The 17,709-nt window shown below is 34.1% G+C and overlaps 1 protein-coding gene across 7 annotated transcripts in view; it reads right to left on the bottom strand.

Moving 5' to 3' along the window:
- LOC108756433 (max dimerization protein 4-like) overlaps window positions 1-17,709 on the bottom strand; it is a 40,842-nt gene that overhangs the window by 21,563 nt on the left and 1,570 nt on the right. For 5 of the 7 annotated variants that reach the window (XM_018500258.1, XM_018500241.1, XM_018500251.1 and 2 more), the window contains exons 2-4: window positions 14,078-15,161; window positions 10,280-10,373; window positions 9,583-9,612 (exon numbers count right to left, since the gene is read on the bottom strand). In XM_018500258.1, coding sequence (XP_018355760.1) covers window positions 9,583-9,612; window positions 10,280-10,373; window positions 14,078-14,132 — 179 coding nt within the window. In that variant the 5' untranslated portion in view covers window positions 14,133-15,161. Of the gene's footprint in view, window positions 1-9,582; window positions 9,613-10,279; window positions 10,374-14,077; window positions 15,162-17,531; window positions 17,663-17,709 lie in introns of those variants that run through there. The other 2 variants (XM_018500267.1, XM_018500292.1) reach the window with 2 other exon arrangements.

The following is a 17,709-nucleotide window of genomic DNA, read 5'->3' as shown; positions in this document are numbered from 1 at the left end:
TCAATTAATCTAGCTTAATATTATAAACTCAACTCAATAATAGTTTGTGATAAAAAAAATATAAAATAATTGTGTGCAATCAGATAGAATAGCCAAACAAATTAAATAAAAAATTATTCAAGTAATATCAGAATCAAGTTTGAACATTCCATTGTTAAACACCGGAAAATTTAGAGTAGAGATTTGATGGACGCGTCGTGAAAATCTGAACTAGAAAGAAAGAAAAAAAAGGGCATCACGAAAGGTTACGACGTGCGGCACGATCTCGCGAAAAGGAAAGGAAGAAGAAAAGGAAAAAAGAAGTAGTAGAATGGCCGACACTCTACTCGGATACCAGTTGGCACAATCTATTAAACGCGATCTTTGCTAGACACGACCTACACAACCGCTGTGAAAAAAAAAAAAGAAAAAAACCAATCGCCATCCCAAATGTCGAGAATCCACACCGGAATAAGAAAGCAAATAAAAAATCCGCGGACATTGACCCTTTCTATGCGTAGCATTTGTAACTTCTCAGAACATTTTTGACATTGGATGTTTTTGAACAATAAAGCTAAATTATCAGAAATTTCATATAATTTTAAAATAAAAAAAAATAGACATTTAACGTTATATTCGATTTCAAAATCGTGCAATATACGAGAATATATGAATTTCTCACTGACTCTTTTATATTTTTTCATAAAATTATTTAACTAAAAAAAAATCGTTAACACATCGCAAGAATTAAATTACACTCGAACAATATCTATATCAAAGGAAAAATTTACACAAAACTACAAAAATCGTGCTCTGAAAGAAAAGGTTGACTGAATATGACATAGCATTTTTAATTGGCTGCACCAACAAATTTTTGATTGCAACAGCCAATTTTGGTTGCGTTAGCCTATCGAAACCCTATGTTGACATTGCGGATAGATAGGCTAACGCAACCAAAAATTGGCTGTTGCAATCAAAAATTTGGTTGGTGCAGCCAATTAAAAATGCTATGTCATATTTTACCATCTAATTTGTTGCAGCAACGAATTTTTCTTTCAGTATGATATAAATTATTTGAGAAAGGAGATAATCCTGCAAATAATAGCAATCAATGAGTGTTACTAAAATCTCTTGGAGAAGTTGAAATTATTTCTTAACAGACAAGAAATTGTTTCTTAAGGATGCGCTTCACACCAGACCTGCCAACGTGTTTCCTTCAAATCTCCTCGTATTTCTTCTATAAGAATCCTTTTCTAAGACGAACCCACAGACAAATCGTGATCTCAACGTTCCTGCTGGCTTCGCAGGACGTGATCGTTAAGGAAGCGAGCAGGACAGCAGTAGAGGAAGGAAGGAGAAATCCCCAAAGTGCACCTCCGTTCTAAATCCTGAGACTCCTGCCCCATAGAATTAGGTGGAGGTCCTTCAGCACGGTGGAAGTTAGGGTTTCCTTCCTGAAGGTCCAATCCCTTTCAGCAATAGGGGTATATCCCAGAAGACGACGTCGTTCGCATTGCGGTGAAGAGGGAGCGGGATGATAAGGAGAAGATGGAGGATAAGGAAAAAGAGGTCTTATCCAATAGCTGATCCCGAATGTCCCTAACGAGCACAATAGGTCAGGTATTGCGCAAGCTTTCGCTGACTCGACTCGCACCTCTCGAGCACGATTCGTCCGCAATAAAAAGTGCGGAAGACGAGTTATATGATCCGACCGCCTCATCCGAAATATGATTATTTAAGCATCGTATTACAAACATCGACGTGTCTATAAAAGATTATTTCGTATCGTATGGCATCTCCCTCAATGAATAAAGAACTCAACATGCCAAAACAAAACAATAATACAAGAGAAACACCGAACGAAAATAAAAACATTGTTTTTTTTTTTCGTTGTACAATCGCACGTTATCTTTCCTCATTGACATTTGGATAAGAAACAGATAATAAGTTTAATAAATATATTTTTTCTTTTTTTTTCCTCATTCAGAATGATTCACACGTGCTCGAAAAGTTCATGGGTTGTCTTCTTGCGAGACACCCAGTATGCATGACGAGCGAACGTTCGATTTCCCTTCATCGTGTCCTCACTTCCGGATGGAAATGGAAGCGAGGTCGATCGAATTGGCTCTCGTGCAGGGAATCAGTACGAGGAACTATTTCAGAATCGCATGGCTCGGACGACCTCCACCTTGAAATCACAATCAGAAACGCGATTCGCTTATCGAATCTACCGCATCTGATCAATGATAAGCGCTGAATTATACGATAATTGCACCAGAACATCGTGATGACTAGTGGAAACGATATCTTATTTGTCGTATTATTTCTGTTTGCCGCAGCTTTGATAGAGATAATGAAAAATCTATTGGTTATACGTTACAGAGAGAGAGAGAGAGTTTGTTTTATCTCCAGAAAGATAAAGCAGAAAATTGCAATAAGATTTAACTCGTTGGTAAACAACGAGAAATTAGAAGATTATCATAAATATTCAACGGAAAATGATTTCAAGCTTCATGAACATGAGGCGTAAGGTATTGTTAAAATATTACTGTCTTGTGCATACAATAATTCAAGTAATTTACATGTAATTAGTATGGATATTAAGTGCAAAATACGGTTGTGTGCTGCACAACTTGCAATTGTAATTTTAACATTTCCCCCATTTAATCACATTTCCTTAAAGAGCGGGTGTAAGAAAATTAGTTGATTATCATGCGCAGCAACTATGCAATTTTAAAGATTACATACTTTTATAGATAAGTGTTCAAATTCATTTTTTATTAAAGTCCACACAAAAATAAATTATATGATTTTCTTATCTGTTCTTTAACTCAAAATAATTTCTAAAAATTCTATCATAGTTATTACTTCAGAATTGTCGCTTTTTATTAAAATATCAAGGACAAAGCAAAGATTAGATTACATGTTAATAATACTTGTAATTAAGATTTATAGTTCATTATTATAATAAATTTTTAGTTTATATTTAAAAAAAAAAAGCATTTTAAATTAGTATAGAATTGCAAGAATTTGTATATGAAAGAAGGATACATTCAGGACACCTCAAACAATTCTTAAGGTATAATTAATGTTATATTGTTATTTTGTCATTTTGCCAATGCCTTCCTTTCTTACCCTCTTTTCCACATTTCACTGCCCTTCTCTCTGTTCGATCACGAACCGATCACCCTCCAAACCGTCAATGTAACTCAAGTTCTTCGAAAATTACGGGAAACCAATCAGCGTCGAAATGTGCTCCCGCCGGTTTTCGCTGTTTCTCTCTGTCCCTCCCTCATCCCGTTTGAATTACGTCCAACAGGTATGCACCTGAGTAGTATTATTGCTGTAATAATTGTCTTGCTCTTGCGACAATCGGTCGTCTTTGCCATAAGCAAAAATCTTTTCCTGATAAAACTAATTTCCCATCAAACATGCATAAAGTTTTACACACGAACTGATGTATTGCTGCATGTAAAACAATATGTTTCGAAAATATCAGCTTTACATATAAATAACAATAAAATATCAGATATCATGTTGAAGTGACAATTCTTTTAAAAAATATTCATAGTTTTCAATTTTGGCGTTCAAATTACAGTGAATTTGTGAAAACGCAAAATATTGAAAAACTCATACCACGTCTCCCTAAAAATTTGAAGTCGCACAAAGGGAAAGTGTACAAAAAAGTGTAGGATGGCAAGAACAGTGAGAACGCGCACATGATAATAATTCAATGCAATGTGAGGACTCTTCGCCAGTTATGACGGAAAGTGATCTCTTTCGAGTATAGTAGGAAGGCGAGGTAATGGGAGTGAAATAAAAAATGGGTAATTAAAGTACGTGCAACACACGACGCCAATTCTGGATTCGCATATCTGTTTACAGCCGGTTCGGACTCGATACTGACACGAAGTTATATGGACGTAAGAACCAAGCGAATCTGATTTTCAGCGAGATATAATCAACAATTTCAATCGCACAAAATTCCGAAAGAAAAATAAATCGACATTTTTTTATCTCGTTAAAATCAATTTTAATTTCATCATATTAATATATCCTTAATATTTTGTAAATATTATGATAAATAAAAATGTCCATATCGATTCATGCAGATCGTAGAATGTATGAAATCTTAAACTTCAATCTACCAAAAATAAAAGAAACGGAGACGCATAAGTTAGTTTCTCAGTGTCCATCTGTCAAAATCTAAATAACACGCATTCTTTAATTGAGAAATTGCATTTTGATAAATTGCATCTAATAAACGATAATGTGTTTACTGTCTCTAGTGTGAGTTACTTTTTGATGCGTGAAAACATTACGAAGAACATCGATTTGACGTATCGTTGAAGCCAAATTTTCAATTTGTACGACTGTCCACCAATAATACGACACTATTAGTCGAATATTTACGTATGTAATTATATTATTATTGTGCGTATGTAACGTGAACAGAAATGAGAATCACTGTTCAGGGCTCAAGGTGAACGAGCTTCAAAGTGGCAATGGTGAACTGTGGAGAGACGTCGAGACAAGCGAAGGGTCCGCAGGCCCTAATGCTCGCGTAGTTCTTACGCGAGTAGCACGTGAAACTCTTCTACACTCTCGATTTTCCTCGCCACTTCAGCTATATCAGTCGAATAATTAACTCGTTAATTTGTGTGAATTTATATATTAAATTCTAAAAGAAATAATGTACGTGATGAAATACAGATAATTGGAGGTCAAAATCTACACGATCAAAAAAAAAAAATACAAATCAAGAACACATTTTCAATTTTATAATCTAGATGAAAAGAACTGTATGCTCGTACACTAATAATCATTTTTCTGCATCAATTTATCTCTTCTACATCAAATTATCTCGACTTTCTCAAAATGTACAATTCATATAAATGTTTCAAAATGTTACAATGCATAAGTGAATTTTAAAATTAGAGTATGGAGTATCACTACATCAATTTCCTGTAAATTTAGCATAATTTAAAAAGTCACAAACACTTCACTTCAAAAATTAAAATGTATCTCGTGAAAGAATCATGTCGTTTTAACGGGATGTTGATGTACAATACTTGATTATCAAGAGATGTTTATTTTACGAGAGCATATCACAAAACTAACACTATCGAAATCCGACGTTCCATATGCAACGATTCGATGTATAACGCTTGCAACCAAGGTCGGTCGATGCTCTAAACAACGTGTCGAGCATCTCTCGGTCTCCCCAACGTTAGAGAATGAAAGGAGGTGCACAGGGTGCACGCTCCGCCGAGTCGTCCTTGACCCCGAAGTCAACCCGCATCCTGCTCCGTGCATCTCGCGAAGGATATATCCTGCGCGTCTGCGCACATATCAATTCTGATTAAATTATTCAGCATTCAATTCCTTCTTTTACATTGTATCACCTGACAAAAGTGCGTACTTGACAACCGAACAAAATGTCTACTCCAAAAGATAGAACGTTGGCTATTTATTCATGGCGTAATGGCTTCAGGGCTAGGTATATCTAAGCTTACACGTGTTAACTATATATTAAATTTTTTAGCTCTTTAAACACGACGATACTGCACGTAAATAACACGAACGTTTATCGACTTGAACCTTTGCCCTGTAATAACTTGAGCAGCATCCGATACGATAGGATTTCTTTAATCAATCGACCCGCCTATTTGCGCATCGAGGTCTTTATTTAACGTTTCTCTCATCACTCTTCCCCTTCCTTCAGCTTCGTGCGAAAAATAATAATGCGGATTTGTTTAAATACTTTATATATACATGTATCTTCAAGTTCACAATTTACGATAGCTCCGGTAATGCCACAACTTTTGATATTGTTTCCGTTTTTAAATTAAGCCATTAATTTTTAATTGCCATTATATTAATCAAAAAGATGTAAACTTTTAATAATGGCAATCATAAGAACTATTTGTTCAATAATCTTACACGATTGTTTTTTAATGTCATTATACATAATATTAAATAATATTCCTAAAATATTAATCGATAGTTACATGTCCACTCTTGATAATATTATGATTATTAAAAGTAACATTATTTATTTGTTACTATAATATTATATAAATGTTACAAAGTAATATAATAACATATGCTATAATTCAATTGTAAAACTGTTACTCTAATTCAGTTTAACATTGTTTAAAGATTGAAAATGATTTTGGCGCGCAGTTGTAGAACTGGATATGTATATAAAATCACACCGAAACGTTATTTAAGCACTAAGATGCGGCATAGATCGACAAAACCTTTTCGTTACTTATTGTGAATTCAAATTGCATTTATATAAAAATAATTAATATTAATAAATATTTTAACAATATTCCAGGGATATTAAAAGCATAATACCAAGGATATTATGTAAAATGAACCTATAATAACACCTGTAGAATATTCCTATAATATTAACAAATATTATATATTACTATAATTTTTATAATAATAGTCATATAATATTCTAGGAATATTTTGCGCTTATAGGGACGTTATTAATTAATAAATTATTAAATAAATACATATTTATAAATTGATATTATTGTTCAATAAAACGAATTCATTAATTAAAAAATAAGGAAATAGATATAATTATTAACGTAATATGTAAATAATAACGATAAAATTTTATAAATTAATAGAACTAAAATATTGATGGGATGTACCTATTAATTAAATAAAAAATTTAATAAAATTCTTTCACATCCTCATAATCTGTATTAAGAACATAATGGGATTAAGCTATGACCAGTCGGAAAAGGTTCAAGTCAAAATTATGAAAAGCCGTATGAAGACTAACGGGGAACCGAATCGGAAGTTGGCTATCTCACGGCGGCAGCAGCAGCACAAAGGGTGGCACTTAAAAATTCAATGCATTTCAAATGGGCCAGAGATCCGTCCTCAGGCGCTGCGAGCGGCGCCATTTTCACTCGCGCTGGCGCAGCCATTTGTCGAGCTTTCGTTTTTCAGTTGACCTGATGTCCTCTCCCTACACGTTTGAGAAAATTCCCGCTATTCCATGTAATGGCTCGTACAAATAACACGTAAGCGATTAGTTACCACTTTTGTTCATCAATTGGATCGATAATCCTGACAGATTACACTGACATAATAAAATTAATTAATTTCAAACCAAAGTTACTTTAATACTTTTAGTTCTTTAATTTGATTCTTCTTTTCAATTCTTTATAATAACTTTTCAAATTTTTAATTTTTAAATTAATTCAAAGAATTTATATTAATTTTTAGAAATAAGACATCAAATTTGATGTAGATATATTTTTATATTTCGCTTTTTCAATTTTGGATCGCGAAATCAGTCAATGGCCTCTTCTTAATCATATGTAAAGTAAACAAAAGATAATAACTACAGTAAACATACGAAAGCGACAAAACGTTATCTTAAATTTCTGACAAAGTTCAAACTTTTTCAAGTTTGTTTACAGTATCTAAAAAAAACAATGCTTATAATTATGTTTAACTGACATAGTTAAGTTAATTAACAGATTACCGAAATAGAATATTTTTTTGTGATAACACTTTAAACGATATTTTTATAAACCGATGCAAACCGTTATAAATAGAAATAAAAAAAAAATAGAAGAGTACGAGAAATTATATCGTGAATTGCTATTGAGGTGCGACCGAGAGATCATCAATCGTCGATCATAATATAATCTTAGTGGTCTTTAGTGCGCAGTACGATTTGGGCCGCCATGGATTTATTTCCGCCGTTCGCCGCGCGCCAAATTTAGGACAGTATGCCATTGGCTTCCGCGTTTTGTATGCTGCGTAAGTATGCTTGTCACACGCGCTGCATACTTACGCAGCGCTTGCATCAACCGCCATTGATAGAGACGCGTAAACAACACCGGCTGACAAAATTTAATTTTATCTTCACCGAAAAAAATAACACTAAAATAAAATACTAATTCCAACTCTAAACTATTCTATAATCTGTAAAAAAAATACTAAACGTGTATACATACATAAAAACATTAATGTATAAATACTAATGTATGTATGTATAAATACTAATTATGTATGAATACATAAATATATTAACTAGATATCTTCCTATAATAGATATTTCCATGTTTTATAGATATTAGATAATTACAAAGAGATTTACATAAATATCTCTTGATAATAAAGTATTTTGTAGCATATGAAATAACGCAATTTCTTTATAAAATAATGTCGAAGTATTTCTTCATTTTCTTTCACGCCACAATAAATTCATGACAATGTAGAAAATTGGAAAATTCGTACAATATTACTCTATCTTTTTAAAATAGAATATGATGTACAGGAATAGTTCATAGTATAAATTTTACATTTTGGTAGAGTCATATTATTTTAAGGGAACTAGATATTAAGTAATTTCATAATAAATAACATATAATCAAAGAAATAAACAAATTAAAACGATTTAAAATTGCTCCAAAAATTATTTGGCAAAAAAGTTTGCATTTTATACAATATATATCAAAGAGGAGGGGAATACTTCCTTACATATACTTTAATAATATTTGCATATTTTAGGTACGAGATTATAACTGTATATTTTATAATATTTCTAATATTTTCTCTCTAAATTTTCATTCACATACTATTTATTTGAAAAATTCAAAAACTTTAGAAAAAAAACATTGGCGCACTATAAGTATTTCGAGAAAAGGGAGGTTAAATTCGCTAGTCAGCGGTGTATGAAAAGAGAAAGAGGGTAGAAGGGGTGCTCTAGAGAATGAGAGAGAAAGCGAGATGGTCGCAGGCAGACTATCGATTTTTTTTATATCCAAGCAGCCTATGTGCGAATACTAGTCATGTTGGGAAGAGGGATCAGAGGGGGAGAGAAAGTTACACAAGGGCTGGCGTGACACAGAAACGGCCAATGTAAAAACACGCTGTTCTTTGTTACACACACACATCTCATATTTATATTACATAACGCAATAATGCGTATTTGTTAAGTATATTTTCTTTTTTATCTTTGGTCCTTCCAACTGTAACATTATAATGTTAAAAGTCTCCCGCATAATTATCTTTCCACCTCCATCTATTCTGCCCACGTGAAACGCATTGGTCGCCGCTGGTATATTCATTTTTTGTTTTCAAGAGAATTCATTTCGAAAAGATTATATCATATAAAATGTTTTATATATTTATTCCAGTTTATTTCCAACTTTAATCTTGCTCGGATTTATATCTTCAGTAAATTATGATTTTATTTATTCTTATTCACGCGTAACAAATTATTTTCATAAATTTAATTTATAAATTTACTTATGACGCACAAATTTAATTTACGAATTTATCGTTTAAAGCATATGTCTCAATCTTTAATATCGCTTATTTCTGACGAATGTTTTAATTAAGCGCCCAAAGAAGAAATTATTTTACGAGTATATTACTAATTAACTGGTTTATCAAATTACTAAAATAATAATTTGTTTTTAAAAACATAACTCTTTTCAGCTTATGTAATTATAAGTTATAATTATTAACTTATAATTTGTTTGTTACCCTTGTTTGTTACCAATAATTTTTAAATAAATATAAAATCATTTATATTATAACTTTTAAAATACTCACCTATTTTTTTCCAACTCATTATGAGTCGTTCTGAAAATAAAAAAAAAATATTCTTTACGTTTTGCAAGAATGAGATTTACGATGAAAATCGCAACTCGAACAACGACAATGATATTTCTCCTCGCACATAAAAAAATAAAATTTAAAAAACGGAGATTTATTGCATAAAAAATATTGCAAAAATTTCAGATATAAATAATTTGGAATAATAATTAAGACTTACAATAGCACGTGTAGCAATAATAATATTTACATTCGGTTCTAAATCATGAGCGATTAAATTGCTAATTGGCAATATTTTGAATTGTTGCACGCGAATATCTGTATTCCAAAAGTTGCATTTTTATGGAATGGTTTTATAAAATAAATGTCTCTTTATAATCGCGAATATACCATATTGAAATAATATGATACTTCTATTGAGATATATTTCAGTTTGTACGAAATATTTGCAATATTTCAAATTACAGCAAATGTAAAAAATTAATAATTCGAATAATATTTTTCTCTTTGACTTAAAAATTGAATTAAGACCGTTATAGAAACTGCTAACAGTCCCTAAACTGTATATTTAAAAAGATTCATGCGATGTAAATATTAACATTCAAAATATAAGGTTGCAAAAATATCTTTAATTTTCAAAACATTTGTATAAATTTGTGTCGTTTCGTAAAAAGATATTTTAACAGACACGAACCTGCTGCCTTGGGACTTCTTCGTCTTTGGCCTCTTTGTAATCGTCCGCATATCGTCGGGTATTGGCATCGTTGAAGCATAGCCATGTTCAGCTTCTGTAATCAAAAAACGATAAATCAATAAGTAAATATAATTATATATTTATATGTTATATAAATTATTATATACAGCGTCATAAAGCTGATGGCCTAATCCTTTACCCTCAAAATGAGCGCAAAATAAATCAACCCAAATTCATTCGTCTCCAAATTATTAGACATTTTCTCCAATTACGTATTGCCGTTTTCAATTGCAAATAATCTTTGTAAAACACAATTCTTTATCTTTAACGATATTTTTGTATCTTCAAAAGCAATATATTTAGATATACATACGGAGAAAACTCGCGACATGACTAGCAAGAGAATCAGTTTTCGAAGCTTGACAGTTTCGTTAGAGAGCGAGCGATGGACAGACGCGATCGACAGTAAGTCACGTTTTATTTTCTTAGATCGTTCCACATTTTATTATCGTTTCTGGAAAGTATCACGTTTGATCCAAATACAATTGCACTACGTTATACATTTCTCCTCAAGAGAATAATAAGCTTTGAAACGCGTGAATTTTCAATAAATGCATGCCGCTAAATTAATCAATCCCATTCTTATCGAACGTATAAACATTAGAAACGTTAAATACAATGTTTATCTTTCTAAAAATAAATGTCAAATTAAATCGAGATAAGCAAATGCATCGAGACGAATCGAAATAGACGCATTGGAATAAATTTGTATAAATAGAAACCAGGATTAAATTAAGACTGACAGACACTCCAAATCAGATAAAAATAGAGACTTTAGAATAAATTTCCATAAATAAAGAGGTCGCGGTTAAATTGAGACAAATCTTAGATCGATATATACTTTCTCAGATTTGCTTTCATCGGTTCATTAAAACGTCAGTATTTTAACAAAAATATGCAGAAGGTGTACATGTGAAACGACTCATTCCAACGAACATTTCGCTAATAACGTAACCGCTAGTAATGTAATAATTAGTTGAAAACGTACAAGTCCAATTATTTCTAAAACGCCATATGCGGTTTCACGATCATGAGGTAATTATGCGAAACATATCGATTCTCATTACATTCCTCGAATTTTCGATGATTTAAAAAGTCGTAAAAAAAAGGAATGTGTACGTCAGGATAGTCACACATTTCTCACATTAAAATGCTTTAACTTTTCTCTGATTTTCAGAGAGAATTTCATAATTTTTCCTGATACTTCCAGTAAGATTTTGAAATTTGTTGTATTTTTACCTTGATTTTTGAAAACTGTCAAATATTTATTAAAAGAATAATTTAACATAATTTGATTTAATATAAATCATTATACTAATGTTGCTAACACCGCTTTCATTTGATTGTCAAATTAATAGTTTATTCCAAAACTGTATAAGTGCATGTTAAATTTTTTTGAAGCGAAGAATTTTTATTTTCCAAAAAATTTTGCAAAATTCCTTGATTTTTTTTCCTGATTCCCCTGACATTTCCCTGATTTCCTTGATTTCCAGTTTTGTAGCAATTCTGTATGTTCTGTGACAGAACTATGTTGTGCTTTAACGAGATACGCAATAATTATCAAATGACGTTTATTTTATACAAGTAATCGAAACTTTGTATAAGTGCGGTCATGAATACTTTAACATCTGAATTTGCACACGTACCATGGCACCGTCGAAACACGTACTTCCTAACTATAAATGTACACGCATTGTGATCGTTATTCGGTTGTTCGAAAATTATTTTTAAGGCTATAAGCATATAAAAAAACGTAAATAGTAAAACATAATTTGTAATTTGCTACTGTTTATGTTGTTGCTTTACATTGTGTATTATAATTGGCCGATTCGCTTAATACTTACGCTTAATTTTTTTACTTGTTACATTATATTACTACAAAGATTTATTATTTTTATTCGTTATACAAACACAGATATATCAAACTGTAAAATGTCACGTCCGGCTGCTTTGAAACGTGCGTTGCTTTCTTTCGAATTATCAACGCACTAAAAAAAAAAAAATTGTTTATTTGACTAAATTAATTTAGTTCATCTTTACATACGTATACACACACACACACATATATATATATATATAACGAATTAAATTAATTTAATCAAAGAAACAATTTTTTTCTCAATCCAATCATGCGTGAATATTAGATAGCTTTAATACGCGTGCAACTTGATGCGTTTTCATTCTTACACAAACGTTTGTTACGAGACAAAAAGCGACGCTATAGTCAACCGAATCTTTCACTCTTATGGGAAAGCGGGAAGTTGATTGGTCGACGACGCGAAGCATCGCTTTTTGCTGCGCGGCAAAACACACTCGCGTCATATGTGGCGCGCGCGCGCGCGTGTGTGAGTGTGTGTGTGTGTGTGTAGAGGACCCTTTACGAGGATCCCACGTGTGCATGACGATTCCATTGGAAAACTCCCAATGTACGTATTACGACGCACGAAGAAATACAAGTACGCGCGCGCGCACGTTGAAACGACGTGCGTTGCCGCATGCACGCGGCGAGGACATCGCTCTAGTGCGACGCAGCGGCATTATAAGTGGGATGATAAAATGAGATCATCATCGCGCCGCGTACGATCCAACGCGAAAATAAAGATAGTCACGATCGGATACTCGTACGATTGAATTTCGTTTCGAAAGAACAGACTGCACGCTGAGAAGAATGCGTCCGTTGTATCGAGAATTTATAATAGGTGATTTCCACGATCTCGGGGAGGTTCAGAAATTCTGATTTGACAATGGCTGCGTTTCGTAAAACGCATGATGCTTCATTGTATCCTTGTTGTTCACCGAATGTTAAACAAGGATCAAATGAACTGTCATGCACGCAGAAAAATATCATTCTATTGCTAAGAAAATGATTACTCAACTGACTTCCTTTCTTTGTAACAGTTATATTTAGCACAGAATATTTTCTTGATAATTTTAATATATATACTTATATATTACAAATTTGAAAAAACTTATTATTATGTACTCAAAACAAGAATTCTCTTTTAAAGAATACTATAAAATTGATCGAAGAAGCCATTTTTTGTATAATAAACAAACGAATTTTTTTTTTTAGTTTAATAATCTTTATTGAAATATTAAACTTACTATAAGATTTAGAATATATTTTGAATAAATTTGATACTTGTGATAAATTTTTAGATTTGCAAACGTATGAATTTTTCAACTACTTGAAAGTAATTATTATTTGCGTACAACATATGTAATTTTCCTATATGCATTTACGAAACGGAGTCAATATAGAATAATATAAAATTTAATAAACATAAAATTTCCGAAATGGAGCTAACATTTGACGACAATTGCGATACAAATTTAAAGCAGACATATATCGCAGTACGTCAATTAATTAACTAATAAAAGCAATCATTTCTTAATAGAGCTCTACTAGGTTCACAATAATATAATATTATCCTGAAAAAAAAAACTTCGAGAAACAAAACAATAATAAATAGGCAATAACATAAAACTACTCCCAAATTTTCTAAACCTTTTTCTATTTAATAACTTAAAAAGAAATATATCAAATTATGATACTGGAATTAAGTTACAACATCGGGAATCGTATTTTTTTGGAAATTTTTTAATTCTTCGAGTTCATTTGTAATCGATTATTCTACAAAATTGAAGAATTTTACTTTACGCAAAATTGTAATTAAAATAAGAAAGAGGGGAGGGGAGAGGAGGGGGAAGTAAAAAGCGCGAGAAATTCGCACTCACCTCTTTCCCTTCGTTCAATGTACTCAGCGGCTTGTAATAGGGCAGCAATGCTCATATTTCCTTGGTTTGGAGTAATCCTGGCTGCTTCCGTTCGCGCTCGTTCCCCTTTCTTCTGCCGCACGCTCCCGCGCCAACACACGTGCCAAAGGCGCACACAGCCTCACACCCAGCACAGCAGAGTCAGAGACAGAGGGCACACACCAAACACACACGCACACACACAACAACGCGCGCGCGCACGTGCGCGTACAACGGGCGCGCAGGCGAGAATGAAGGGGGAGGAAGGGGAGTACCGGCGAGAGACGTAATCGTGATGTCTTCGGTCGCCGCGCCGCGCCGCGCCGCCTCGGGCGGCTCCGCCGCACGTCGGCTACTTTCGGCCGCGTAACTGCGCGCACGAACGCGCACAAGTAAACCAACCGATGACGACGCACGCCGAACGAGAGGAACGTGCACCAATCCGCGCGGACGGCGACAGCGGCGGGCAACAGCAGCGGGCAACCGAGGCCGAGTCGCCGAGAGATACGCGGAAAGTTTTCTTTCTACACCGCTGCTCCTGTTTGATTCTCCAACGGTCTCTCCCTCGCCTTCGTCACGAATAAACAACGATCAATGAATATTTCCAGCTGGACTCTCTTCCCTCGCTGATCGTCGTCTTCGAGCGGCTTAATGAATTTTTTTTCTACCAAGTTGATTCCAGCTTTTTCAAATAAGCTCAGCTTCTCTCAAATATCCCCCTTTTGCTTGGTGACTCGCGTATCTCTCTCTCTCTCTCTCTCTCTCTCTCTCTCTCTCTCTCTCTCTCTCTCTTTCTCTCTCTCTATTGATCACTGTCAATCGATCTCAAGCACCCAGGAATGCACGAGCGCATTTATTCGACTGCTCCGTTTTCAACGTTCTACTTTGAAATGTTAGAAATCATGTATTTTTATTTTCTTTCTTCTTCACGACGTGCCTCTGCTTCAATCGCGATCGTCCAGCCGTTTTGATTCCTCCTCCAGTTGCCGCGACTGTGCTCTTCTCCTCTTCTGCTCTCCACTGCTCCTTTCTCACTGCGTTTCACCACATTTACCCGCCGATTACACTGTAAATCACAAGAGAAGTCGATTATCACCACCGTTGCGTCCACTGAGCATTCGCGAACGCGACTCGTGCCGATTTCGCGCATACATATGATTCCCCGACATAAATAAACGCCAACTATACAAGTAAGTTATATACACAACCGTCGCGATACCACCGATACGAAAGTGCCGCGTGAGGTAACTGCGCCGCCGAGAGAAGCCGATCGCGCGAGCACGCACACACAGCCACGACATGCATACAATGTGCGCGCGCGCGTACACACACACACGCGCGCGCGCGCATGCACGCACGCACACATGCATAACAGGCAGAAAGGGAGGGCAGAAGGAGCAAAACAACGTACGATGAGTGAAAGAGCGAGAGGAGCGAACGGAATGAAAGAGAGAATACACCTACGCGCGGTCGCGTAACGCGAGAAAAATAAACAGCGAGTTAAACGGAAACAGAGCGCGCGCGCACGCACGACAGAGAGAGAGAGAGAGAGAGAGAGAGAGAGAGAGAGAGACGGATAAATATAGAAAGAGCGATAAAGCGAAATTTATTATGCGCCTCGAAATGAGATTATTTACGAATTAAACGGGGAATTTAATTCCTTTGTCGCATGCTTATGTCTTTTAGTGACGATTAACGCATAGGATTTTACATGTAGTTTTACGTAAGAAAGAGAACACGAAATTCTTCTTTGTACACGTGCAACACACATGTGCAATTCGAAAAAAATATGCAGTTAATATATTTGGAAAAAACTGAACTTTCTTATATCAAAAATGTGAAATGTAAAAAAAAAGTTTAAATGTTAATCTGAATTATTTAGTTTTGAGATTCATTTTGGATAAAACAACAATTTGAAATATTTAAAAAGTTACATAGAAGAAATATACTATTGAAGAAATATATTATTTAATACTTGGAAAAATTGAATTAATTTTGATACAAGAAACGATACAAGAAATAAAAATTTAAATGTGTTAATATGAAGTATATTCATTTCTGACATTTATTGTACGAATAGTATTTTATATATAAAAGAAATTACATATTCGAAGAAAGAAATGTAACAAAAATTTAAATGTTAATTTGAAATATACATTTTTGAGATTCATTGAATGAAATAGCAATAAATATGTATAAATAAATTAATATGTATTATTTATAACGAATAAGTGTAGTATGTAAAAGAAATGTTTATTTAAAAAATTGTAAATAATTATTATTTACTTCTACACAGAGAAGAATAAAATATTTTGAACTTGTTAATACTTGTAATAATTTTAAGAACTTTTAATTAAAATTTAAAAACATAAAAATGAAAATTTTTACAGGTTTCAATTTAAAGATCAAAGATGGATTTGTTAATTCAGAGAAGAGTGAGTTAAGAACTAAATACATAAAACAAAATACATAAAAAAAAAACAATTTATTTACAAAAGCTCAGCTCATTCCAGCTTTGCAATTTCTACATTTAAAAAAATTCAATGGTTGTGCATTCAGATGTGAGAGAAGAAGAGGTATAAAAAAATGTGGTTACATCAAGCAGACCTAAAAAAAAAAGAAGCAAAGAAAATAAAATCTGTTAATATGATAAATAAAGATGTATGGTTAATGATAAAGCGATTAATACAATGCGATTACGATACAAGAATTAGAGGTTAAGTCCATCTAAATAAATTTTTGCGCGATATATACACATATATATATATATATATATATATGTGTATATAAATACAGTATACAATATTAAGTACACACAGATGTTTTTCCAGTCTCCTTCAATTCTTAGCGATAAGGCATTAACGTTAAAAAGCTATTTTCCTAAGTAATTACATGGACTTGTCCGCGAGATATGGCAAACGTCGCGCGCGGCAGTCGATCGAACAAACATTAAAGGCATTTACAATATCCGGTGCACATCACGCCGGATATGCCTTCGCCACGAATATTTTATACGGCGCGTTTCTCAATAAAAATTCAAAATCGGTATTTTCTCTCTCGGAGTAAAAAAATATTAGGCCGGATACTCCGCGTATTTGGACAATCTCACGACGGCTCGGGAAAGGTAGGTTTCCGTCTGAAAAAAAAAAATCGCACTTGAAGTTAACCGAAAAGCCATCTGTCATCACGACTGAACACAAGTAGAGACGAGGAAAACACAGCGGGAAGCGAGATCGTCTTGGATTCCAGGCGATTCCGAATAAGACTGTTTTCTCGCACGAGTCACAGACGAAGGGGGGAAGAGGAGAAGGAGGAGGTGGAGGAGGAGGACTCTGTTTCGATTTCGGGCTTGTCGGGGTCCCGCAGCTATTGTTCACAGAGCCAGGCCGCTATCGTTACGAGGCTTGGCGAGGCAACGCGCCAGCTGATAACTCACAAACAAAGGGGCAGACGAGCCGCCTTCGCGCAACAACACTTTCTACCCGAACGTCCACTAGAATGCGCCAGCTGAGAATCCCGTCGTCCCCTCATCGAAGCGCCCCGTATCTCTAGCGTACGTCTCTCTACAGGCACGCGCGCTCACGCGCACACGCACACGCACACACACACGCACA

This window comes from Trachymyrmex septentrionalis, unplaced genomic scaffold (genome assembly GCF_001594115.1).
Source record: "Trachymyrmex septentrionalis isolate Tsep2-gDNA-1 unplaced genomic scaffold, Tsep1.0 scaffold101, whole genome shotgun sequence".
In the NCBI taxonomy this organism is placed as follows: Eukaryota; Metazoa; Arthropoda; class Insecta; order Hymenoptera; family Formicidae; genus Trachymyrmex; species Trachymyrmex septentrionalis.
This window is presented reverse-complemented; position numbering and strand designations above follow the sequence as displayed.